The 27,733-nt window shown below is 36.5% G+C and overlaps 1 protein-coding gene across 3 annotated transcripts in view; it reads left to right on the top strand.

Annotated features, from left to right (window-relative positions):
* GALNT7 (polypeptide N-acetylgalactosaminyltransferase 7) overlaps positions 1 to 27,733 on the top strand; it is a 122,162-nt gene that overhangs the window by 79,479 nt on the left and 14,950 nt on the right. Inside the window, exons 3-8 of one of the 3 annotated variants that reach the window (XM_081075666.1) lie at positions 15,926 to 16,092; positions 20,122 to 20,252; positions 20,643 to 20,722; positions 22,803 to 22,985; positions 23,125 to 23,307; positions 26,206 to 26,323. In XM_081075666.1, coding sequence (XP_080931792.1) covers positions 15,926 to 16,092; positions 20,122 to 20,252; positions 20,643 to 20,722; positions 22,803 to 22,985; positions 23,125 to 23,307; positions 26,206 to 26,323 — 862 coding nt within the window. The remainder of the gene's footprint in view (positions 1 to 15,925; positions 16,093 to 20,121; positions 20,253 to 20,642; positions 20,723 to 22,802; positions 22,986 to 23,124; positions 23,308 to 26,205; positions 26,324 to 27,733) is intronic. The other 2 variants (XM_081075664.1, XM_081075665.1) reach the window with 2 other exon arrangements.

The following is a 27,733-nucleotide window of genomic DNA, read 5'->3' as shown; positions in this document are numbered from 1 at the left end:
CTTCATAATAATAAACATCTTTGTCATTTCTAAAAATATGTTTTCCAATTTAACCCTATATTTCTTCTAACTAAGCATCTTTGTAACCTAAACTGTCATCTAAGCAAGAGGCCACATGTCCTTTAAAGGACAGATTTGTCAGTGAAACAGTCTCATTTCTCTGTGGCTGGCTCTTGGTTACGACCGATGCTCAGTGGCGAAGACTGATCTCTCTCTCTCTCTCTCTCACCTCTCTCTCACTCTTTTTTTTCTTATCAACTTTCTGTAGTTTTTCTGACACATTTTTTTTGTAATGAAAGTTTATTGGGGTGACAATTGTTAGTAAAGTTACATAGGTTTCAGGTGTACAATTGTGTAATACATTATATCTCACATTGTGTGTTCACCACCCATAGTCAGTTTTCTTTCCATCACCATACATTAGACCCTGTATATTTACCCTCTTTTAGAGGCTCCTTTTCCTCCTTACCATCTGCTATCCCCTAAACTATTGTCTATGTCTATGAGTTTTTGTTCCTTCATTTGTTTGTCTTGTTCTTTTGTTGTTTTCAGTTTTATATACCACATATCAGTGAAATCGTGTGGTTCTCGACTTTTTCTGTCTGACTTATTTCGCTTAGCATTATAATTTCAAGATCCATCCATGTTGTCACAACTGACACATTTTTATGTAAGGCATTCCTGAATGTTTTACAGAACATTTCTGACTTACCCTGACTTTTTATGACCTTACTGATCAAAGTTCTATTTTCTGGGATAATAATTGTTGTAGTTGAGAGAATGTGATCGTCTCTATCTCTTACGTCTTGCAGGTTACTTTGGCCAGAAGCATTTGCCCATAGAATAGAAATTCATCCACCTAGCATGCTTCCTCTGTATATTGGGCAGTCGAAAAGGGTGACAGACTTTATAGCTGACTTTTTGTAACTGTCCTTCCATTTTGATAATGCAGTCAATTCTTGTAACCGAGGTATCTATGTTGTATAAAGTCACTGTGGACACCAGGTTAGGGACACAGAAGCATTGCTCCTAGGGGAAGCACAGAGGTAGGTTCCCGTGAGTCTCCGGTCACAACATTGTCATCAACTGATCATTACATAACCGTGCTTTATCTGTGTTTCTATTGAAAACACCTTATTTAACGGACATTGTTGAATCATAAGATTGAACTTTGGCCAACAGCACGGGAACTCATGCCTGAAGGAAGCCTATCTACCACACATATTTTCTCCATAAGGCACATCATAACCTCTCATGCTTAGGAACCCTAGACAGCTCTTTAGCACTACTCTGGGGAGCCATTTAAACAGCAAAATCACCAACAGGAAGCACAAAAGTGAGAAAAGCATGGCACTGAGTAGACTTCAGTAAGGATACTGTTTACAGTATCAGAGAAGAAACAAGAAGGCTGGGCGTTGTTCTGTACCTGCATGTAAGCAAGTAAATTGTGGATCGTATTTTTCACCACTCTAACATGTTCTCAAGTGACCGCAGAAGTGTCCTGAGTATTGATTTGAGGGTTGCAAATAAGTTTTAGGGAGCAGGCAAATTAACAAGTACAGAATCCATGAAGAATAGGGGTCCACTGCATTTTTATATATTTGAATATGGAGTGGGATTCATCACAGAAATATTCAGTATGTAGGTAATATATTCTGAGTCTAGGCCAATACCCCATTACAGTAAATGCAGATCTCAGTAACAATGAAAATGATAATTCTAATAGACCAAATATGTTTTACCTCTTAATGTAGGCCGAAAAGAAAATCTGATAATGGCTTTTAGAAATGTCAAGACAAAAGCATAGAATATTAAAATTTTTCCATTCAAAGAACAGAAATAAACTGGCCTAGTTATTAGGTACATTATTCAATGTACCCCCATAATTCATCTTTCGTTTCTCTCTTTCCCACTCCTCCTCCCCCACCTCACAACCTCCCCCTCACTTCCTTTACTATGTCTAACTGCTAAAATGGGCTTGAGAAGGATGTTGGAGTCAGGCCAAGACATGCTCAGCAGGGGCCTTGGCTGCCAGTGGCGTGACCAGTGAGGCAACACACGTTCTCTGCTCTGTTGGAATATTTATTAGATTTAGTGCTGACACAGTCTCTGCTGATTAGCGGACCTAATCTGAGTGTCAAAGGTACTGATGACCACGGAAATGTGACAGTATCTTACTCTCAGGACCCACCCAACCCTGACCTAAACGGTTAGATGCTGTATTGATCTATTTACTTTCTAAGTAACTAGCCTAGACTTTTATCAGAAATACTTACTAATTTTAGATTGTATCTCCCCCCCATGAGATGTGATTTAACTTCTTTCCAGGGAGCACATAAACAAAAGAATATTACACCTGTTTCTTATTTCAATCTTACAACAAAATCTAAAAGACCATGGCCACAAAGTCCAATTGTATAAATAACACAGGAAGAGAAAAAATGGCATTTGAAGATAAAAAGTTGCTGGTGATTTCACATACTTTTGGGATCCAGTAAGACTAGAGATATCTCACCCCCCCAGAGATATCTCACCCTTCAGCTCTGTGAAGACAAGAGCTTCAAGCTAATACCAACGTGCATATATCTAGAACCTGAAAATATAAAATGCTAGTTAAATGTGCTTTGCAGTACAGCCACAATTTTAACAACTCTGCAGAGGCACAGAGCTACTGTTATTGGCAATATGTAAGGATATGGATAATTTCATAGAGAAATCTTTAAAACTAAGGTGGGAATAATTTGGAGATAACTTTAGGCAAACTGTTTTCCATTAAACCGTAACTGTAACACTTATCTGTGCTTCCCAGGATAAAGATTAAGCAGATTGGCATCAGCTTCAGAAAACGAGACTTTAAGTAGCCAAGGGATTCAATTAAGTTGTTCCCGGGGTCTTGGAGTTTAGCACCTTGATTTTTAAAAAATGCCTTTTTTGGTGATGAGTTTTTTTGTGAATAAAAATTAAAATTTTAGGGGCAAAATTAGTGTTCTCCATTCTACTCTCTCAGCTAATGAGGAAGCTGCAGAAACAGCTTCCTTTTTCTCACTGAAGCCTTGAGTATAAAAGATCATCTTGGAGGTCGTTGTTGTGAAGCTAATCTGGGGCAGTCAGACACAACCACAGGCGAGCTGTCAGCACATGGCATGGGGTATGAGAGGAGCACTCAGACAGCAGAGAACCGAAAGTCAGTTTACTGCATTACAGCCATACAGTTCTTCAGATTACCGCAAAATGATGTCCACTTAACCATTTAAAGGAATTTCATCTTTTTTACTCTTGAGAAACGTAATTGAACATATCTTGATGACATCAGAATGTCTAGAATTTTCAAAAACTGCTTCAAAATATCTAGGATGTCTACAGCTTTTGGTAGATTTTGAAGAGATATAATTTTTCCACCACTTGAAATACTTTATTTCTCAAATGGTGATTGTGATTATTAAACATACTTAGTAATGTTTGAAACATTATACTAGAACTCAGAAGACTGGCTTTTCTATTTGGATTTATAAACCTCCAAAATTTGGCGACTAGCCCTCATGAAAGATTTCTTCCAGCAGAGCTCTTATATCTTTGTTTGTGTTTTCCTTTCCCACTTAAGCACGTTTATCTTTGCTTCTAGCTGTTCCAGCACTCTGTGAAACAGTAGTCTTCTTGGCAACTGTTCTGTGTAGACTTCCCCTCCATCAGTATGACACAATGGCAACTAGCTGGAAGGGTTACATAATTAGAGGGAATTAGATGGAATAACAAGCTAGTATCAGGAGGAAAAAACTGGCAGGAATGAAATGCAGAGGCACCTTAAGTATAATTTGCAAATCTGTCAAATATCCTGCTTATTGAATCAAAATGAGAATGGGTATAAATAGTAATGTTTTTTTTAAAAATGTACTCTCGCTTCTTAGATGCCTTCCAGCAAAGTCATCTACAAAGTGAATGCCAAAGTTTGGTCTAATTCTGTGTAGCAAGGTGGAACTCGAGTTCCGGGGAAAGCCTTACAGTGATAATTTTAGTAAGAAAAGAATTATCAGGAATAGACCCCTTGCCCAGGCGTTTGCTGATTATGAAGCTGCCAGGTTATGTTTTGTTCACTTGTAGAAGACTTGAGGAACATTTTTGTTTTACAATGTTTTGAAAAGGGAAAGTTTATATATTTAACAGACCATTTTAAAGAAGAAAATAAAAATTACCTACCACCCAGGTAGGATTTTATTTTTCCTTGATTTTCATTTATTTATTTATTTTTTACAGAGATAGTCCACTGCACAGATGACCACAATCGATTTCACCAGTCCTTTATTGTGGGACATTTGAGTTGTTTCCAGTTCCTCAGTATTGTAAACAATGCTATGATGAACAACCTTGTGGTTCAGTCTTTGTGCCCACCATTGATTATTTCAGTAGGTCTGATTCCTCCTGGAATCGTTAGGTCAATGTAATATTAATAACTGTTTTCTTTTACTGGGTAATATTTTTACTACTCTGGGGCCCCTCCACTACTGTCTGTCGATATTCTATCAGCTTCCACCTCACACAGAACAGATTTGTTTTGCCCTTTTTCTTTTATCTTGCTTTCTTTTTTTGTATTAGTCTCCCTTGTGTATGTTCTATCTGTAGACCTATTAGAAACGCAGGGACTCTATGGAGAAAAGGTTAACAAATTGATAATATACTGTCTCGAAATGACAGTTGACTATTACCTGACTTGTTATGTTCACATGTGTTCAGTTCTTGAGATCCTTGACAGATTTTAATGAACCAAAATGTTTTCCAAAATGTGGTTTGAGATTTCCTGGCATCTGCTGCCTTCAGGGTGAGAGTGAACATACCCTTTCAGTCCTTTCCTTATAATTGCACCCCATCTTTGAGCCATAAACCTTTTTTTGTTTTGTTTTAGGGAGGGTACATGTCACAGTGGCCCATGCGGGGATCAAACCATCAAACTTGGTGCAGCACCATGCTCTAACTTACTGAGCAAACTGGCCACCCCTGAGCCATAAACCTTTTGATAAGTAACTTCAACTCACTTTTAGTGACTCATTAGTCTCAAGAAGATTTGATTTTTCTGGAAAATTACAATGAAGCAAAGATGTAAGAGAGAAGTAAAGATAATTCAATTAATGCAGGAAAAGAGGTAGACAACTTTAATGATTTCTTGAAATAGTATTACCTGATTTTCTCCTCCACTGTATTAAACATCTTATATGTATCAATTATAGTACATGCTAAATGAACAACTTGGCTTCCTAATACCTTTAACAAGATAAATTACTAAACATAGTTAATATATTCTCAGTAGCCCGAGAAATTGCTTGTTCTGTGAATTAATAAATGCTAACTATTATACATTTGTACTCTTTTCCACACCTATATTCAGAGTTTTATAGTTGACAGTTTTCAGAAAAAATGATCTAGTGCATCTCCTCATTTTGCTGTAGAAACATTAGTATCAATCAGTTTTTAAGACTGATTATGTTATATAGCTTATGTTGATAACGCCTTCAATATCTAACAATTCTCCGTTGAGAAATTGTTCGCTAACTCCAACCTAAAATTACTATGCCACCATTGTAAACTTACACCTTTTCTTCAAAAGTCAAAATTTGCTTTTGGAAGTCCAAGTCCTCCATATGCTCGATATGATTTCCTAATTATAATTACAGTACATTGAGAAGCCATATAATCACTCACTGAGTAATGAAACATGGAATAGGAGATGACTCAATAAACATTTTAGGGAATGTTTGCAAAGTGTGATTTTCAAATCTGTGTTGAACTTAAATTCCCAAGTTGGTCTCTGCACAACTGTTTTTACTGACTTACATTTTGGTATAATGCCATTGGTCTCCATTGACAGCCTTCGTGAAAAACAACCCAGTGAAACTCATTATTGCATTTGCCATAAGGGAGCCCTCTAGAAAAAAATCTGAGAATATTTTACTTGTGTTTTTTAAACACAGTCCTGACTGGGTTTCCCTGCTAGAAAATTCAAACCGAATTGTGGCCTACCCTTAATAAATCTAGGTGTAGCGAGCATTCAAGACCACCATGTTGCCCAACTCAAGGTGGTGCCATTCATAGTATATTCTTTGTGAATGGTGCCCCCAGAATTGTGCACACAGAGCCCTTGGCCCTCTGGTATGTACTTTTAATGCCTCATTCTTTACACACACACGCACACACACACAAGCTACATGAAGCAATTATATCCTGGTGAGGATATAATTTATATAATATAAATTATATTGGGGAATATTGGGGACCAGTGTGTTTCTCCAGGGCCCACCAGCTCCAAGTCGTTGTCTTTCAATCTAGTTGTGGAAGGTGCAGCTCAGCTCCAAGTCTAGTCGCCGTTTTCAATCTTTTGTTGCAGGGGGCACAGCGCACCATCCCATGTGGGAATTGAACCGGCAACCTTGTGGTTGAGAGCTCGCGCTCTAACCAACTGAGCCATCTGGCCACCCCTAATGCTTCATTCTTGATTCCGCCTTTTTTTCCCTCAGTCTTTCTTTATCCATCGTTTCCTCACTCCTATTTTTAATTTTTGTAATAATTGTTACATTTTTGTATGTCTTTGTAAACTGCCAGAAGTCCTCTGTGGAATGAGGTGCAGCATAAATTAATAACTAAGTCATAGATGCAAAACTGTATTGGTTCATGCTCTTAGTGTCATATCTATGCCGTGGTACCCAGCCTTAATACTTATGCCTGTGAGTGCTTGTTTCAGCTCAAATATATTGGTGTTTGATAAGCTGGTACTTGTGTTAAATCAGACTATGGAATGAAAGCTCATATTTTAAATGAGAGTCCGTTGTAGCTATAAACATATGGCTCATACTATGAAATGTTCTTTTTCCTTTCCCAGGGAGTTTCGAAAAAATATACAAGAACATATGTCCAGTCCTAGGATTCCGTGCCAGAATTTTTTCCTAAATTGTGTTTTGACATTTCAGATCATTAAGTGGACACATCTGTCCGAGTATGTTTTCCTTTCCAAAAAAAGAATATTTGAAGACAGTTACCCAGAGATGTAGTTGAACATTCTTAGTTTGCCCCAAGGTATTTAGTATTCTCAACCCTTAAAAGCAGGCAGAAATCCACAGAGCTGTGTGCAGTCATTTTGTTAGTGGCCATGTAGTCCCTGGGTATTGAGTGAAAACAAGGAATTCACTTTCCTGTTTTCTTTAAGCACATATTTGTGAGTAATTCTTAGTAAATCAGTGGTTTAGGGAAAAGAACCTTAGAGTCAAAGGATTCATTTTCAAATCTCGCCTCTGGTTTTGAGCAAATCTTATAACTTAATGGAGCCTCAGTCTCCTTATGTATAAAATAAATAATACTAATGCCTGTTCCACCTCCCTCATAGGGTTACCGTGAAATTCAGATGTGTATGAAAGTGCTTTGGAAACTGTAAGAGCGATTAGAACTGCATTTCCCCAGTCTGGGATAAAATGAAATCATAATAGCTAACAGCAAAACACCATTTACTTGGCTCCATGGTGCTAGAATTCTAGCTCCCTCAGATTTTTCCCAGCTAGTTCTGGGAGTTAGCTGGAATTGTTGAACACGTGTTCAGGAATGAACCGTCTTGGATTCCTCACGGTGAGCATTTGTGTTCCTTCTCTGGGGCTCACTGCAGTGGGCTTTCAGTTGCTGCTCACGTGGCCAGTGCTCACGAAATCCTGGACCTGATGCCAATAATGTCCTCACTAAAGGGATCTTCGCCCTTCACACCTGGTTGGCTTGGCAGGACACTCCATGAGGAACGTCCATGGGATGGATGACATAGAGGTGTTCTCTAAAGCTGTACTTGAAGCTTTCTGCCCCAGAGTTTGTGCACATTATTTAAGATTGCTGCAGAGACCACAGACTGAGTGGCCTGGTGAGGATATAAACTTTAGGAAGCCTCTGGCTGTTTCGGAGCTGGGAATTCTAACCATTCTGTGACTGTTGTTGGAGGATCATTGACAGCTGAGCTGTCATAGCTAACGACTGGACAGCTGTCTCCCACTAACTGTGGGGGTGCCAGGAAACTGGCTACCTCAGAGAAGTTTAGAGAAAGTGGAAATAAATACAAATACAAGCTTTTCGGAGAGCCCGAGGTTACAGGAGGGCACACATGGTCTGAGCAGATAATGGTGCTATTCTTCGTTACATAAGCTACATGAAGCAATGGTTTTTACCAGCTCTTTTTGTAGTTTCTTGCCTTAGCAATCAACCATAATAAGCTAGAGAGTTTCTGGTTTTGGCCATTCTCTGCTAAGAATTTTTCCCTTTGATTGTTTGGGCATGAAATAAACCTGTAGGCTTCAAATCTCCGCCTCACGAAATGAAATCCATCCTAGGAGAACTTTAGGTGCAACTACCTGGTGGGAACTGGGGTATTTGTCCTCAAACTTCGTACACATAGCAAGCATGTGTTTTGTTTTTTATTTAGATTGAGCTGATTGGGAGAGTGGACATCCTACAGTTTATGGGCATGCAAGCTAAAGCCACCCATTGTTTCTACCTTTATATTCAATCTGCTGTCCCACCTTCCAATTATTGTACCATCCAATACACACCAAAATAAGTATGGCAAACAGCTGTACCTTCTCTAGTTTTATCCTGAAATGTGGTATATCTTAAAACTTTCGCAGATGTAGTCATTAAGTCTGTGTTCAACAATTTTTGGCTTTTAATCCCAATAGAGCAGAGGTTAAAGATTTATTATTCTTTTTTTATTAATATTTAATTCATTACTGAAGAAAATAGGTATTCTGTGATATAGTCCTAGAAAAAATATTAGTTAATTAAATCAACCAAAATGTATTGAATATTAACATAACACATGAAAATGTTCTGGCTAAGAGCAGAACTTCTGATGATTAGCTGTGCTGATGTTTTCATCTTGTAGATGGTTAAGGAGGAATGAGTTCTGGTGTTACAGACTTAATTTTGACCTTCAAGAGAGGACTGATTGATAAGAATTAATCAGAACATTAAAGAAAAGTAACTAGATCATCTTAGCATTTCTAATAATCAACGAAAGGAATGCAAGCACTTCAGGGTATCAAGGTAGTTTTGAGAAAGTGGTTAAATAAAAAATAAAGTATAACCTCAATTTTATTGAGCCTAGTCAAAAGAAAGAATAATTATCAAGAAGGGAAGAGTCTGCACGGGGTTAAGAATAGAGAAGCCAAAGAAAAGATGCGATCATCGTAGCCCCAATTGCCCATGGGAGAGAGGGGGCCTGAGTCAGCAATCTGAATTTAGTCTGTTCAGCAAACCCTGTTGTGGAGGAGGATGAATGGAGCTTTCAAAACCAGTAAGACAATCAGATTCTGTGTTCACCAAGCAACCTTCTGATTGTTAACAGAATTTGCAGACAGATTTTCTAGTGATAACTAGGCTACAGGGAAATGCGTGATTTTTTTTTCCTCATTTCAAATTAATATTTTATATACCAACCTACTATTTGAATAGCATATGTAATTCTCTTAAGCATAATCAATTTTTGTACAGTCATAAAAATTATTTTTGGGACCTACCAAGTAATACCATCTCTAGCTTATCTTTCTATAACTTCAACAATGACCTTAGAGGGAGATGTCCAATAATTTCAAATTTTAAGAAATTGATTGATTAAAAGGTAGTGAAAAACTAAGTTTAATTCTATGATGACCTATACATAATGAACTGAACTTTATAAAAATGTTAAGAGGCGCGTGTTAGACGTGGATTATTTGCCAGAATCAAATCTACTCAGTAGCTTAAGCTATGTTAAAAAAAAAAAAAAAATGTGGGGGTGGGGAGTGGTGGAAACAAGCAACTAATTGAAAGGATATAGCAGTATCTTACAGAACCCAAGGTCAGGAAGTACTCCTCCCTGAACCAGAAAATAAAAAAGTGAGAACCAAAGTCACATGCTCTTTCTCTCTGAGGGTTCATGAACTCTCATCTCTCCTTCTCTCTTTCTCTGCTTTCCTATGAAAGTAGCTGTCCAGCCCTTGCCTCACAAGATCATTCAAGAGCTTAGTACACACCAACTAGAATCTCAGAAGCCAAACGTCCAGGGAGAGGGCAGCTGATTGGCTCAACCTGGACAAGTATTCATTGTTATTCCATCCTATGGACTACGTATGGATGACATGTGATCTCTGCTATCCAGTAACTGCTGTTTAAGGAGACTCTTAAAGAAGGTGACCTGGGCAGGACAGTGAGTGATGGGCAGCTTTCAGAGAAGCAGGAGATGTTCCAGACATGCATCCCAAGTGGTGTCTGCCAAAGATAACCAATAATAATAATAATGGTAATAATTTAAAAAATCTATTTGGAGTAAAATAAAGAACAAGAGGAGAAGGCAGATTATCTTAGGACAATATAATTTTGACATGCGAGAGAAAACATATATGTAATATTTTTGTTTTCTTTCTTAGCTATCTGCAGAAGTGATCTCAGTATTGAAAGTTTTATGGCCAACATGTTAAGAGGGAATTAAATTCAAATATAATGAGCATAGAATAAGAAAGCACCTGAGTACTTCAAATTTGTTGAGGCCTTTAAAGCCTCTTAAAGCACTAGGTATTGAAGAACGTACCAGATGAATTTGAGAAGAAGTGTTGTCAGTAATCCAGAAGCATTGTGGAGAAGATGAGAGCTTTTAGGAAACTGGAGGTGGGGATATATTGCCTTGTATTTTCCAAGCAGGAGAGAGAGTTTACATCTGGAAGATTGACATTGATGCACTAAGATCCTAGGAAAGAGATCACTTATACATACTTAAAAAGTCACTAGGTGCCAGCATGGGTCTTTCAAAAGGTGTCAAACCAAGCTAGTAATAGTATCTAAAAAAAAAAGACATGAGCTTATACTAGTGGATCAGGAGACTGTGTGATACTTAATGCATCTTGATTTAGCAGGATATTTGAGTAAAGTCTTCAGATCCCTGTGGACAGATAAAGAACTGTAGTCTGAATGGTAGTGTAGTTAGATGAAATTGATGAATGGAGTGATATTTGATCTTCTCATATTCGTCCACATAAACAGTAGATACAGAGATAGCAATCTTACTAATCTAATTTTCAACACAGAAAACTAGGAGGGATGGTTATATACACCAGTTGATAAAATCATCAAAGAGCAGAACCTGCTGGAGCTTGTACCTAAACCAACAATATACAATTCAGTAAATGTAAACATGGTATGTTATGCTGAGTTCAACTTCAAAAATACAGAATGAGAAACATTGGGCTTAATAGTAATTTGGTGAGACAAGTTCTAGGGACGGGCGAGCTAGCAATATGATATGGTTGCAAAAATATACATATATACTGCCAATGTAATTTTAAATTATATATTTAAATGAATTATATCCAGACTAAGGATTTTAAATATTGCCCCTTTATGTTGGCTAGTCCACGTCTGAATTATTGTAACAGTCTTTTCTGAGAAATACATTGGCAAAATGGAACACATCCAGCTGATCGGGAAGTTTAACTTATAAATTTTTTTGATGCTTAGATTCTTTATTTTGCTATGTGTAAAGAACTGTAAGGAATAAAATCTACCATAACTTGTTCTAAAAGAGCTTACTTTGTACCATTCCCGTCGAAGTGCATAGAAACCGAATACTTGAGTAAAATCCACTCCCCTCAGTCTTTTGAGCTTGAGTGAATGGGTTTAACAGGGATAATTCTCCTTTCATTAAAAATGTATATTGGTTTCTGAGTGCTAAGTTAAATTATATATTCTGTATTCCTAATTTCTTAATCCGTTGGATGTCAACACTATTTAATGTAAATTGTAAATGTTTTTCCACTTTCTTTCATCATGGAAATGGGTGAGAGGTTTTAGATGGAGACAGGAAAGATTCTCAATTTATTTAAAACTAAAAGTGAATAGTTAAAAAAAAAAAAAATCAGTGTTTCCCAAATCGGGGAATTGTTTCCTATGGCTAAAGAATCTTTCCTGTTGGATTTAGAGTGCTTGCAGAATTAAAGGAAGAGAATCCAAAGTGACTGTTATTGAGACTCAGGAAATAATCTAGAAGTAATATACAGCCTTTTAAAGGGCGAGATAGGTAATTACCAGACACAAATACACAAACGCGTGTACACACACACACACACACACACGCATTACTGTAGATTAATGATAGTACACATGGATTGCAGGAGCTTGCAGCCAAACAATGTTAAGTTTTTCATAGTCTGCTGAATCAGATATTATTTATTGATAAAGTCAAAATACAACAAGAATTTCTGTCAAACTACAGATGTTAGAAACATAGCTGGTAGAGAGAGAATGCAAGTAACTTATTCATAGGCATTTCATTTTGGGTTTTGAAATCTTTTTTAAGTTATAGAAAATTCACTATGAAAATTCTTAATCCTATCTTTTTTTCTGCTACCAAGCAAGCACCTCACCCACACAGCTGCCATGAAAATATTCTGTTAAATTACTTTAAGAATAACTCTATAGCTTTAATCACTTCAAGACTGTACTCTGAGTATTAATATTTACAGCCAGAGCAGTTCTGTGATAAAGCTAAGGCACTATTTACTATCCTTGATGATAGAGGATTTTTTAAGCTCTCTTGAAAAATGAGGTGCCAGAGAGCAGAAATTAGTCAAAAACCTCTCACAAAACCCATCCATTTAAATGTGGCATTCTTGTTTCAGTTGGTCTTCCTTCTTTCTTATTAGAACATATTACAAATTCTATGCCAATAAAGTGAGAGAAATGATACAAAACAGGGGGTTTCACCTCAATACCATGGGTGCTTCTTTCAATACTATGACTTAATATCAAGGTTTTGTATATTATAAGCTCTACTTCTGTGTGTTCTGCCAATGGCCTCATCTCACAATGGAAAATCAGAAAACTGCCAAAGAGCTACACTTTCTCATGAACCTACATTCAGGTTGATGGTGGCAAATGAAAAATAACCCAATTTGTGTTGGCATAAAGGTTTCCTTTGGGCTAGTGTCTAATCAGCCTGAAGTTCTAACTCTCTGTCTGGGCCGTTTCTATGCTCCAGAGGGTCTCTTGTCTTCTTTTCTTCTATAGCATCCAGGTGACAGAAGGGTCAGATATCTTTGAGGTGGTGTGGGTGGTCCTGGCCTGCTTACCCTCCACCTATGGTGCCTCCTCCTAGCTCTGAGTGAGGGATACCCTGTCTCCTCAAGTGTCCTGACTTCTTTTCTTTGAAGGAACCCCTGCTGTAGTAACTTCTGGTCAATTATGTTGTGCTTGGGACTGATGGTTCTTTCCCATGCATACTGCACTTTGGGGACTCATCTCTACTTAGCCTTTCACTGGCACTGTGGATCCTCTGAACCCCGAGGGCCAGTCTCTGGCTTAACCCTTCTGCCCCATATTTCACTGCATGTCATCTTACCCTTTAACATGGTGACGCCTGGCAGGGCCGCTGGATCTTAACTCTCAGCTACTTTCCATATCCCCCCTGAAAGCATGTGGAAATTTCTAGTCTCTCAGGCTCCATCCTAGAAACAAGGGAGACTGCAGAGAAGAGGTAAGAAAAGGAATTGTCTTACGCTCTCCCTGCCTAAACACTTCAGCATTATTTCTGATTTGCACTGCAGCCATCCCACATTGAATATTCTCTTCCTAAAGAAATGGAGGAAGAGACCACAAGTCCTTTCCTCCCTCTGCTTTTATGATGTTCTGTGATCATGTTTCCTCCAGATTTTCCTCTTCTCCTCACTAGAAGAGCTTCTACTTCCTCTTTCTTTCTCTCTTCCACCTGCCATAAGGACTTAATTATTCTAGCTATAAATACATATAGCTAGTATTTTTTTCTTTTGTTTATGTTAAACAAGATGTCTTATCATCTCGAGATAGCCTAGGTTTATTTCCTGGCTTCATTACTTACCGGCTGTGTGATCATAGACAAATCATTTATCTCTGAGCCTCAGTTCCCTCATCTATAAAATGGGGAGATTAATAGTACTAACTTTATAGTGGTGTTGGCAGATTAAGTAAGTTAAGAAAAGTAAAGCAAGTAGAATAGTGCCCGGCACATAATAAGTATATGCTGTTATTTGCTATTATACTACAAAGGCCCTTCTTTGTAACTTTTCCTCTTTAACTCATGTTTTTATTCATAGTTTAATTATATTGCCCAAAGATACAGATCTTCCATCTATTCATTTTTGAAGTTCTCATAATAGTTGAATCATATGCACACAGTTCATTCTTGTGCTCTTTTCCTCCCTACTTAGTTGGTCTCAGTACTTTTTTTTATCATCCTTTTATTTTCATCCTCACATCATTGGCTTTAGGAGGCCTTCCTGACCACATGTCCTGAGACTAAGTGAGGTCCACTCGTCACATGCACCCTGGTTTTACAACCAACACAATCACGGATAATACAAATATTTGCTCCATGCCTCTCGTCTCCTGTAGGACCTTGGGCTTCATAAGGGCAGAGACCATGTGTGTCTTCCTCGACGCTGTAGCTGCAGTGCCTTGCTGACAGCTTGGGCATAGTAGGTACTGACTACTTACTCATTTAATGAGAAAATGCAAATGTAAGAATTAAGATTAAATGGAATACCAGATCCAGTCTGCTTTTCTAGAAAAACAGCCTCTAAGAACACAGCCAATTTAGAACAATTTTGAAAGGATAATAAACACCTGGAGAAAAGGTTGTTTCCCTCTATATTTGGCCAGGTCCTGTTTTGGATAACAGTTACTATTCTAAATGCTGGTCTAGGTTATCAAGCTGATAATGTTAATTATTGCTTTTATGGTTTTAAATTTAATCTTGGGAACAAGCTTATTTACTAGTTCATGAATAGCTATGGGGATAAACAAAAAAAGCTTTCCCTTCACTTACCAAGGAGAAGGTAATAAATAGGCTCAAATGCTAGATCTGAAAATTAACTCGTGTAAAAAGAACATAGGTCTCAAATTGTTCTCATTAGCCTGTCTTATTCTTAACTTTCTTGTTTTTCTTCCATAACCAAACAGGAAAATATATATGTATATTTTTGGGTACACACAGACACACACACATGCATATATACATATATCACATTTCTATGGAACTCAGTGAACCTTCCCTGGTTCCTTGAATCTTTTTATCAGGCTGTTTTGAGTTTCCTTCCAATTAGAAAAAGGCTTCTGGCAACTTTAATCTTGCTACAGTTTCAAATAGTTTTGTGTTAAATAGGTGAAGATCCTTCTTTAGCCAATCTAGTAACACTAAACAATATTAGAACTTTCTTTATTCATTCAACAGTTAACTTTTGAATGCATGTTACGTGCCACAGTTCGGCCTTTAAATTTTTTTCTTAATATTTGATCCATTATTAGAATAGGATTGCTTTCAAATACAGTTATATAGCGGTTCATTCACAGCAAGTAAAATAAATCCCTTGCACCAGAAGCTCAAGTTTTAAAAAGGAAAATAAACTGAGAGCTAAGTTATGGGGAACAAAAGCCTGAGAGCTGTAAATAATATCTTAAGCAACCCAACTGAAAAGAATAAATTTACAAATTATCTCTAGCACATAAAAAGTGGTAAAGCGTAAGTAATAGTCAATGGAATTGTAACAGCCATATACGATGTCAGGGGGGTTGTAGGTTGGGGGAGGTGGGGTTTCACTTTGTGAGGGGTGTAAATGTCTATTACATTGTTTTGTACACCTGAAAATAAATAAATAAATAAATAAATAAATAAATAAATAAATAAATGCCAGTTCATTAAGAAGTAGCTTTATCTATGAGTATCTTCATCTCATAGCAGCTTCTGTCTTCTATCTGGTGTTTCTTTTAAAAGGTAAAAGGTTGTATTTCATTCACTTACTTAGTTAAGTCAATAATATTTAATCCAATCAGAAAACATAATCATAATAAGTTTGGAATTGAGCATTATAGACTACCTCTAAATAAATATGATGAAAATTTCCTTTTACAGATGCAAGTATTGGCATTATGATGAAAACTTGCTCACTTCCAGCGTTGTCATTGTCTTCCATAATGAAGGATGGTCAACTCTCATGAGAACAGTCCACAGTGTAATTAAAAGGACTCCAAGGAAATATTTAGCAGAAATTGTGTTAATTGATGATTTCAGTAATAAAGGTAATGGCTATGAAATTGACGTTTTTATCTATAAAATACATTAATTATGAGTAATTGTAAAAGTGTGATTTGAAAATAATTAGTCTTTAAAAATTAATAGTTAGCATCTATTATCAAGTTGGCATTGTGCCAAGCATTGTGTATGAGTTATTTTGTTTAATCTCTACTATAATCCTTACGATAGGCAATATTATTATATCTCCATTTTACACATGAGGCCCAGATATATTAAGTAACTTGCCAGCAGTCACAGAGGTAGTAATTAACAGCTGGAATCAATTCTACAGGCTCATAAGTCTGTATATTTAATTACTATCTTACATTATACCTATTCTTTGGGCCTTGAATTTTACAAAAATTTAGTCATAGAGGGAATTTATTGAAAGACTGAAAAAAATGCAATTTCATATATGTCATAATGCCATCTGATGCTCCATCCATAGTTGTCAAACTGAAATCCATATACCTATTTAATAGCCTATATTTTGCATTTTAATGATACACAATATTGAATTTGACCAGAGTCCATGGACTATTTTTTATTATAATAGAAAGTATCTACTAAAGTTTATTTTGTTCTCCTTTTGATTTAGTATCTAGAATAAAAGGAAATTGTATTTTATTTTTTAATTCTTTTTAAGGACCCAGCTCTTATAGCATTTACAGAGGCATTAGTTAGTCTTGGTTCAACTTGGCAAAAGAGAGATTGAGCATTGATTTTTCCAGATAAGTGAGTTTAAGTTAACATTTTTTAAAAAGTAGATCCATTATTGTAAGCTGAATATATCTTCTTAATGACATAAATGTCAAAAGATAGATAATGCTACAGCCCAGACCCCAAATCAGCATGCTAAATTAAAAACGCAATTGTGCTGCTGAAACCCAGATCTGGGTATTTGTTTATTCTTCTTTGCTTGTCACAAAACTGAATTGAATCTTTTGAAACCTGACCAAAGAAATTGGACTACTCAATAACAGGTTATTTGCTTTTTGGCAAATACGTTTTGCAGACAGTTTCTGTGTACAGACAGTGATACCACTGACTATAACGTCAGAAGTGAAGACAGAGCAATGGCAGTCTGAAAATACCATTCAGAATGGCTTTACAAAAGCTTCCTCCAAAACTTAATTTAGAATTCTTGCAGTCTGGATAAACCTCTCCTGTTTATGCAAAGACGTGACCAGAATCTTGATCTTATACACATATATTAGCATGGAGAAGAAATAGAAATATGGCCTGTTTCCTTTTCTCCTCATCTTTGTGCAACTAATCACTTTTTTCAACTAATCATTTTTAATTATAGTAGAGAATGTATAACTTCAAATTTTTAAATCATATCAAATAACTTCAGCTTACACATCTTATCTTGGTTGCAATTTTCTAGTACAGGAATGTTTTCATTAAAAATACTATTCCTACCTCAAGATAAATATTTGAAAATATGTTTTAAAGTTATATTGTTGGTACCAACAATATTTTAGATTTAAGAAAACCATTATCTACAAAAATAACTTTGAGAAATCCCATGTCTCTGATTGTTCTGATTTTAAGAAGCCCTATATTATTAATACAAGTAAAATCTCAGCATATCCTAAGGAAAAAAAAAAAAAAGTAAAGATATAGCAAAAGGTGTTTGCCACCCTAAATAACTGCTTGGCCCCAGAAAAAGGGAACAAAATTTTGGACTTAGATTTTTGTCCACTTTAAATTTTTTCTGATCAGTGCTTCTGTTGTTATAAACTCTAATACACAGTCTCTTGTACCACATTTTAAAATCAATCACATACAGAGTTTGCTTAGCTTACAGCCTATAGAGAGATGTTTGTTGGGGCTACCCTTGAACAGAAGTGCAGACATCTTTAATTAATTTTCCCAATTTCAGAACAACCTTAAAATCTGTCAGTCCTATCCTTGATAAAATTATATATTCTTTGGTAAATCTGCCTTGAGTGAAAATTTGCTTTATTCCTTCTCCAGTAGATTCAGAAAGTGGAGCTTAGAGTTAAATAAGTTTTCTTTTAAAGACAAAATACTGTACTAATAGAAGACCTCACAAAGAGCTGGCTGCTCATAACACTTGGGTTTCTGGAAATTACAGTATCCTCTCAAAACAAGATTTTGAGCCTTTAAATAGAGCACACTCCTGTCCACGTGTGTTTCAGCCAGCTGAGGCTGAGTCGGTTCCAGGTAAAAGGCACCTCCCACACTCTCAGTGGCTTATGACAACAAAGGATTATAGTACTGTTCTCCCTCCCATTCATACTACATGTTTCCTGCAGGTCAGCCCTGCTTTGCTGCACATGCAGCGCCCTGGCTGCCAGAGCAGCCTGACCTCAGACACTGCCTGCCTAAGGGCAGAGGGAAAGAAGAGACATGGCGAAGCACTAGTGGGATTTTAACAATTCCTCTCACAAGTACCTCACATCATTTTCACCCCCATCGCATTGTCCACAGCAAGTCACATGGCCCAGCCTGACATCTGTGGGTTGGGGAGGATAATCACCCCCCAAGGAGAGGCAGTGAATACTTCGAACATTAATGCCATAGTGCAAAATCCCAAAAAAGCCAGAAGTCATTTGATTCACCAACTTCCCTTTTGGGACATCTTTACTAAGAATCTAAATTTGAATAATAGGTCATGGACTTATTTAGGCCTGTAAATATTTATGTATTTTAGATTTATTTAAGTTGTATATCAAAAAAAAGCACCTAATGCAATTCAGAAGGGGCTTTAAAAAAAACAGAAAAAAAGCAAAAACAAACAAAAAAAAAGCTTAAGACTCTCCCAGGCTAAAAAAAACAAAAAAAATGTAAGGTAAGAGCTCTTTAAATTTTTTTTACATTGAGGGAAAATTACCTAGATTTTCTGGGGGGAAAATATAATTCAGCATGAGAATTTTGTTTATAATTGTTATTAAATCTGGATTCCAAAACAGGAAAAGGGAAATTGTTTTCTTCTCAATTTTGAATATCCATGTGTAGGTGTCTTGGTAATTTATAAGCTTCCTAAAAATGAGTGAAGTATTAAGTACACACAGTCTGATTTGTCCATGTAACCATTAGCTCATCGCTAAATACAGCTGTGTTTTTGTAAGCATGGGCCAAAATTTTAAACAATTTAAAAATAATTTTTGTGTCCTCAAGAAACATCTTTAAGGATTCAGGAGCTAGTTGTGGCTGTAATGAGCCAATTTCATGGACTCACAGTGATATGAACAAAAACTGTTCTTTTGCAACTGAGGCCAAGATGGAAACTTTGACAAATGTATCTTGTTTTTATAACACAAAATTTCCTCTACCAACTCATGTATGTATGTATGTATATGTATGTATGTATATATGTATATACATAATTTATTATATAAAAGTAAATATTTATTTGTAAATATATATATAACATATATATATATATACACATACTTTTATACATACAAACACTTGTTGATGCTCAAAATGCAGAGAAGATGGGATCTCTTGATTTCTATTTGCCAACTTGATGGCAATTAGATTCATCATATGGAGACCACAACCTTGTATACTGATTATAGTTGGAGAAAGATGGCCCAGAAATAAATGTTTACCTATACATTGTGTGGATTCCAGAGAAATTGTACAGGCTATTTGTAGGTAGTGTATCTTCTGAAATCCTGTACCATTCTGCCAAAAGCAAACAAAATACTGTGCCTGAAAGCTTTTAGATATGACATTAATGTGTGAATTTTTTAAGTTTTTAATTTTTTTAATTTAAAAAATTTTTAAGTTTTTATGTCAGTTGGCAGTCATCATTTATTTGATACTTAGAGAGATGTTTGATCATTCTCAGGCCAACCAGTTCTCTGAAGGCACATTAAGCATATCAAATAATATACTTCATCTTACTTTTTTATAGACTAAACATTCAATCTGGTCTGTGTAAAATTGCCTAAAGTACCTTTTGCCTATCCCTGTTTCATCAGAAAAATGATAGTTTAATTGGTTTATATACATAAATTTAATTTATAATGTTGATTCAAATTTTTTATTCCCAGAACACTTAAAAGAAAAACTAGATGACTATATTAAGCTGTGGAATGGCCTAGTGAAGGTATTTCGAAACGAGAGAAGAGAAGGCTTAATTCAAGCACGAAGTATTGGTGCCCAGAAGGCTAAACTTGGGCAGGTAGGAAACATTTTTATTGATACCTACAATGTCAACATTTTGGATTTAGTAACTAAAAGGTCATATGCATTTTTAAGTACCCTTTTAAAAAATGTTTCTCAATTATAGTTGACATTCAGGATTATTTTATATTAGTTTCAGGTGTACAGCATAGTGATTAGACATTTATCTAATTTACAAAGTGATCCCCCGATAAATCTAGTACCCACCTGGCACCAATAAACCTCTTTGTTTCCATTGAAATGAGAATGCTGGTTTAAACAGATAAAACTTAAATGTTAAGATTGACTCTAATGTTAACTTATATTAGCGTCTAATTTTAAATTGTGTGTGATAATATGATGTACTATATATGAGTGTTCATTCACCCTGCCTCTTTTTTTTTTTAAGGTTTTGATATACCTTGATGCCCACTGTGAGGTGGCAGTTAACTGGTATGCACCACTTGTAGCTCCCATATCTAAGGACAGGTAACATTACCTTGCTTTTTTTTCCTTGTCTGGTGGAAAAGTAAACCTCGTCCTAGAAGGACAAATAATATTCTCATTCTTCTGAATCCAGTTCTATTCAGTACATCGATTGAGTGTTCTGTTGTGTCATCACTCAGCTAGTTGTTTCCTGGGGTGGAGCTAGACTGATACTTTGGGCTGATTCAAATGCAGGCAGTTCGGCAGTTGGGATAAGCCTAGAGTGTCTGCTTCGAGAATCCTCTTGTGTTATAGTTCTTGAAAAAACTTCGTCTAGCTCCCAAACTTTTCTCTAAGAGTAATATTAATTGCTCCTTCTACACTGTGGTAACAGTTCTAAAGACTTGAAGGAGCAAGTTTTGAAATTACACCAATTGGATTTTTTATGCCTTTTTAAATTCTTAAGATAGTAAGGACCAGCTGTTAGTTGTGCCAAGGCTTTAAGTTCCTATTGAAACCCTAAAGTTTAGAAATAGGCAACTATTCCATGGAAATGCAGTGATCACCATTAAATTTACAGAAAAGTTTGAAAACAATAGAAAGCAGCATCGACCTACTAGTTCCAAAAGCCTTCCCGACTTTTCGTCCAGAATTCTATTTCAGAATCTAGGAAGATAAGACATGGCCCTGTGGTGAATGGCATGAGTCAAAGGAAGAACTTTGGAGGATTTAATCATCAGAGGATTTAATGTAAAAGCCTATTAGAAACATTTTTCATATGCTGTCTGATTTCATCCTCACAGCGACCCTGCAATATATTTATTATTAGCTCCTTTGCACTGAAGAGGATACTGAGACTCAGAGAAGTAATTAATTTGCTCCAAATCAGACAGCTAATAAACTATCAAACCGAGATCTCTCTGGGACACCTTACACTGCACCATTTATTAAGAAATCTGAGAATCATGTGAAGTGAGGAAAGAGAACAAACCTTCACCTCAGTAGGTGAAAACTAGCAGTCCTCTGGGGTGGTAAGGAAGCAGTTTTCCACAGGGTTCTGTGGCAATCCCACATATCTCACAGTGACTCTCCACTGTCCCATGGGAGTTATTCTAGAAGGAATAACACACCTTTCTCAAATCTACTTCCACCAAATTGAAATTCTAAGCTCTATAGGTTTTTCCTTCTCCTTGGTTTAACATCCTAAAAGCACCTTAACATGGTTATGAAAAGCTGTAATCTCCATGTTAGGAAATGTGTGTTAAGATCCTTTCTGATAAAATGAGCACTAAAACAAGCAGGGTACCAAATTATAGAGTTTACTCTGCACCTAATTAGTCATATAGTACTAGCATTTTCCTGAAGTCCAATACAAGGGATTTGTTTGCTCCAAATTCTCAGGCTGTTACTTAAGTTCTTCAGTGGGTTTTGCAGGATTCTTTTTTTCTCAGTTTTTTTTTTTAAAAGCAGAAATACAACACAGTACTTTTTTGTTTTTGTTTTTTTGGTTTTTTGCACTGAAAGCTGATTTTTGCAATAAAAAGGAGTAGGGAAAGGAAGATCAACAAAAAGCAGAGCAATAGATTTTTCATAATAACTGCTTCCAAAGGAATAGAAAGCAACAAAGAATTGGGAGAACCGCTAAAAATGTAGCAAGTATTATCTTTTCATACAGGTGTGTGTACGTGCATGCGCTCGAACACACATAACACACACACACACACACACTCACACTTATTTTTTAATGGAGGATGAAGGAGTCAAAGTAACAGGCAGGAAAACACTGAAAATAATACAAAATTATGAAGAGAAAGTTACCTGTAGGACCAAAGTGAAAATGAAAAAGTGAAAAGTGAAAAACGCTATTAAGCTCAAAGACATGACTTTGTTCCTGACATTTGTCTGTAAGCTGAGGGATAAGTCTTCTCTCTACTACCCGGATGAAAACAGGCTCCTTGACTTTTATAAGACATTCATTTACTTCTATTTCCCATTAGGTATTTGAGTCCCCTAATGCAAATCACAAACAAACAAAAACCCCAAAAACTAAAGCAATGCCAAAAAGAGATATTATAGTTAGGCATGCTAACCTAGTCAGTTTTGAGTTCTTAAATGCTTTTTTCATTTTCTGTAAATGTTTCAGAACTACATGTACTGTGCCTCTAATAGATTACATAGATGGGAATGATTATTCCATTGAACCACAGCAAGGTGGGGATGAAGATGGTTTTGCCAGAGGGGCCTGGGACTGGAGTTTACTATGGAAACGTATTCCTCTAAGCCACAAGGAAAAGGCCAAAAGAAAACATAAAACTGAACCTTATCGGTAAAGATAACTACTTTATTTTCTTACGTGGAAATGTTTATCTAAGTACTTTTTTTTTTCCTTCCCCATGTACTCGTGTAAATATGTGGGTCCATACATACCCTTCCATTTCATCTTTGCTGCCATCAACACAATACAGAACCATTTGCACTGTGCCGATTATAGATGTCATAAATGGCAACACATATGAAATTATACCCCAAGGGGGTGGTGACGAAGATGGGTATGCCCGAGGAGCATGGGATTGGAGTATGCTCTGGAAACGGGTGCCTCTGACCTCTCAAGAGAAGAGAATGAGAAAGACAAAAACTGAACCATATCGGTAATCACTAAATCACTTACATGTTTTTCTTTTCTCCAGTTTTTGCTAACCTATTAACCTCTTGCCAAGCTAAACCATTCGTTATTAAAACTGTAGATACTGTCTTAGATTCTGAAAGGGCTTCTTTCCTCGCACTAGCTCAGAGGCTTAAATTCACATTAGCTTCTTTGTAATTGCTTTTTCCCTAAATGCAGGCTCCACTTGGGGGGTGGGGGGGTGGAAATGTTATATGGCATTAGTTCCAAATACACGTGAAAAAAAGAAAATTTTTGCTATCCTGTCCTCGTAGACTAGACATCAAATTTTATTCTTTTGACATTCTGTAAATTTACAAATGCATAAATTACAGTCCAAGTTTTATGTCTACTTTGATTCCTTGGATGTCTTGGGTGACCAATGAAAGGCAATAGGAAGGTTTTTTTGTTTTGTTTTCTTTTCTTTTTGTTTTATACATTAACTCTTAGATACTAATTTTGGACCAGTTAAATCTGATGAATGAAAATACATGACTTTGGAAATGTTACATAGAATCCTTTATGTATCACTTCCTTCTCAGAAGAGCACTTGATTTAAAGGAAATTTTATTCCAGAATCAGCTTTTGTCCCTTCTTGTGGCTCTTCAAATAGAACAGCTTATGCTGCTCTATTCTTTTTGGGTCTTTTAACTGGAACATGTTACTGTCTTTTAAAAGAATGGCCCCAAATGAAATTTGTGCCCAAATGTTAGTGTAGGCTTCTAAATATGTCTAATTTTATTTTTCTAATCTTTATGGTTCTGCTTTTGGTCTCTCTCTCCCTATTACACTACTGATAACATTAGAACTCTGTTTTGGGAAGGTGTTTCCAATATCATGCAAATGCTGGTGGGATTTGGTCATGTCATGATACCAAGACAACTGAAATGGCAAACATAAGGAAATTAGAGATTTAAGCTTTATTTGACATTTTCCAAATTTCCCTTTGAAATTCTTTTTCAAAATAATCCAGGAATTTACTACTTACCTGCTTACCTGACTAACAATTCTAGGAGAAAAATATAAGGGGTAATGATTATATTTTTATTTCTGCCAATTCCATGGGTTAGTAAAGAAGTTTCTTAAAGTGGGCTAGAAAAACTTAAGGGCAGTTTCCCTTTAAATAACTCATTGCTTTCCATATTAATATATATTGTCAAACATATACTGAGATAAATGGGAATATATTTAAAGATCAAAAGGCAGAGTTATAATAGAGTAATTTTAAATGACAATTAAATAAATGTGACATGAAAATATAACCAAAAAGGTAGTAGTGCTCTTTAGTGAGTGAGGCAGTATACTTTAAGAAGAAAAGGCATAAGAGAAAAACTTTGCCATGATGGGATTTTTCTTTAATATTGAAAATAATACTTGATGATCATTTATCCACTCAACCATTATTTAATGATTGCTTACTATGTGCCAGAAACTATTTTTTGTGGATAAATTTTTGAAAGATATGTTCCCTCATGGTTCTTAAAATATAATGGGTGAGAAAGAAATTAAACAGAAAACTGCACAAATACCTCTGGATCAGCAACTGCAAAAAGTGGTAGGAAGATAAATCACAGGGTCCTTGGAGTTTATAGAAAGGAGAACCTAATCCAGCCTCGAGGATCCAGAATGGCCTCCCTGAAAAAGTGTCATGGAAGCTGAGATCTGAAGGATGAGGAGTCAACCCCATGGAGAAGGTGGAACAACATTTCAGGAAAATGAGCAGCATAAGTGAAGGCCGTGAGATAGAAGAAAGTTTGGCATGTTTGAGGAGCAGAGCAGTGAAGGCCTCAAGACGAGGGAGCCAGCTAAGCCTGGAGAATGGAGAGAGGCTGGCAATCACGTGAGCCTATGTGGAGTCTGCTCTGCCTGCTGTGTAATTAGACTTGGATGGGGGCAGAATAGCATAGAGGACAGAAGTTAGGGAGTTAACTGTAGCCATCCAGGCAGTGGTGGCTTGGTCTAGGATGGTAGCAGTGAATTTGGAAAGAGATAGACAGATTCAATATACATACGTATTCTCAAGGTAGAATCAATAGGAATTAGTGATAGATTGAATATTATGATAAATTGTGATGATAAAGAAGGGACTCTAATAGAGGAATCTAAGAATCATGACACATTAATAATTATGATTATGCATTAATGTTCGGGGAGGTGCAGGGAACAGTATATAAACTATTCCTCTACCACTTCCAATGATGGGAATGGCCTGTTCCTAAAAAGCTACCAAATCTTTTTTCTCTTGTCCCTAAAAAGTATCCAATTCAAGATCCCATTCAAGAAGCCTCACAGATCACCGTTTTGCAGCCCTACCTCCTGGCATAGTAAATAGCTATGTCTGATTCTCATATGTCATTTCTGTGCTACATTTGCAAACTCTGAATGAACTGTGACTGTTCTAAGATGATTTATACCCTTATTTGACAAGGCCCTGAGCTATAAAATTAAAAAATGACAGACTACTTCCATGGTGTATGGTTTTGCTCATCCCAGAATGACTCATGAATCATTACAGGAGCAGTTAGCAGACCAGGGCTGTATGGCTCCAAATTTTTAGGAGTGAAAAAGAAAATTCTACTTTTACTAAATGTAAAGTCTTAATTTTTAAATTAACAAAGGAACCAAGGCTCCCTCTAATGGTGAAACAATGCAACGTTCTAATGTGTAACGAACTGTACAATTTGACTTCAGTTAGAAATTGAGGTAAATTCATGAAAGAATTGGACAGATTGTTTTGCAAAGGCTTTATAATTTCTTAATGTTTGGCCATCAGGTTTGTCTCTTCTATGCATTATTTAGACTGTGTTCTGAAAAGGCTTATTTATTGGTGAAGGGATAGTGGAGGATTGTCTTTAATAGTTATTGCAGTGTTTCTTTTTCTTAGGTCCCCAGCCATGGCTGGTGGATTATTTGCCATTGAACGAGAGTTCTTCTTTGAACTGGGTCTCTATGATCCAGGTCTCCAGATTTGGGGTGGTGAAAACTTTGAGATCTCGTACAAGGTAACATTTCATTTAAACAAATGGCATTTGTTTGCTTAAGTAGTAACTGACTTGTGTGACTTTCGGATTAAAAAAAACTACTTAATGTATTTCTCAATTATAAGGAATGACTAACAAAAATGTATGCCTTTAGGCAAAATAAGGCAAAATATAAGCTGCCTTATTTTGCCTTATATAACTTACTACATATCTGTATGTAGTGGCTCAGCTAAACACTGAGGCCAGCAAACTTCAGAAATAAAAATCCCTCCTCCTCCCCCCACCCTGAGGCTTTCTGTACATTGGAGCTTTTTGTTATAGAAGCCCTTTGGAGAATCTGTATGTGTCAGGGCCACATTTGACCATCCACTGATGTGGTTACCCTTTATCACTATAAGATATGGTGATTCAGGACAGAAGCGGGTCCCAACGATGACTGCATCTTCAAACTGACAGCACCACCTGTCGCTGAGATGGTCCTCCAGCAGTAATACCCTCCCCGCTCCAACACCAGTACACATTTCCCAAAAGAAAGAAAGAGAACTGTATCACAGTTTGAGTTAAACATATATGTATTACCTCTTGTCTTAAATGTCCCTGGCATGCTCAGCAGTGGGAGGGATGGAGGACAACGCAGTCCTCACTCTCTAGGAACTTACAGTTGATAAGAGAAGAAAATTATACTTAAATTCATAATACAGTAAGAAGGTCGAATGCCATTTGGTTGAGGTGATTAAGAAATAACATCATGCTGGAGGTAGAATTTGAAGCAGAACTAGAAAGATGGGTGTGATATCACTAAGCAGAGATAAAGGGAAGTGGGCGGCTTCTAAGCAAATATGATAAGGAAAGGTACAAAGGTGAGTCATGAAGAATGTATTCAGAAAACAGTTTAGGAGCGAGTTTGGCTGAATCTGACAGCATGAATAAGATAGACATCCAAGAAGATAAAGTGGACAGGTACATTAGCACTATACTGAAAAGAGCCTTTCATGCTGAGCTAAGAGATTTTTACCTAATTTCATAAGTGATGGAAACCCATTGAAGATAGTAAGCAAGGGAATAACATGACCCAGAGCTGCCCTTCAGCTAGAATAATCTCTTGCTATAAATAAGGATAACATTGAGGAGAGAGAAGCGGAGGTGAAGAAGCCATGCAGGAGGTTATTATAATAATCACCCAGATGGGAAATATATTAGCAATGGAAATGACAAATGATGTTAGGAATGGAGACTCTGCATGGTTTGGCAAGGTGACAGTGAGAAAAGCTTGCTTGGAGCTTCAAGTACACAGGAATAGAGGCCTTTGAGTAGCACTATATTAACTGTATTCCCTATTGCCTTGTTTGTTATTATATGAGTTTGAAAAACAAGCAAATTATTGTAGGATTTTTTTAGTTTATGTATCCCCTGTGGACAATGTATCTAATT

The sequence above is a fragment of the Rhinolophus hipposideros genome (genome assembly GCF_964194185.1).
Source record: "Rhinolophus hipposideros genome assembly, chromosome: 16".
NCBI classification, from domain to species: Eukaryota; Metazoa; Chordata; class Mammalia; order Chiroptera; family Rhinolophidae; genus Rhinolophus; species Rhinolophus hipposideros.
This window is presented reverse-complemented; position numbering and strand designations above follow the sequence as displayed.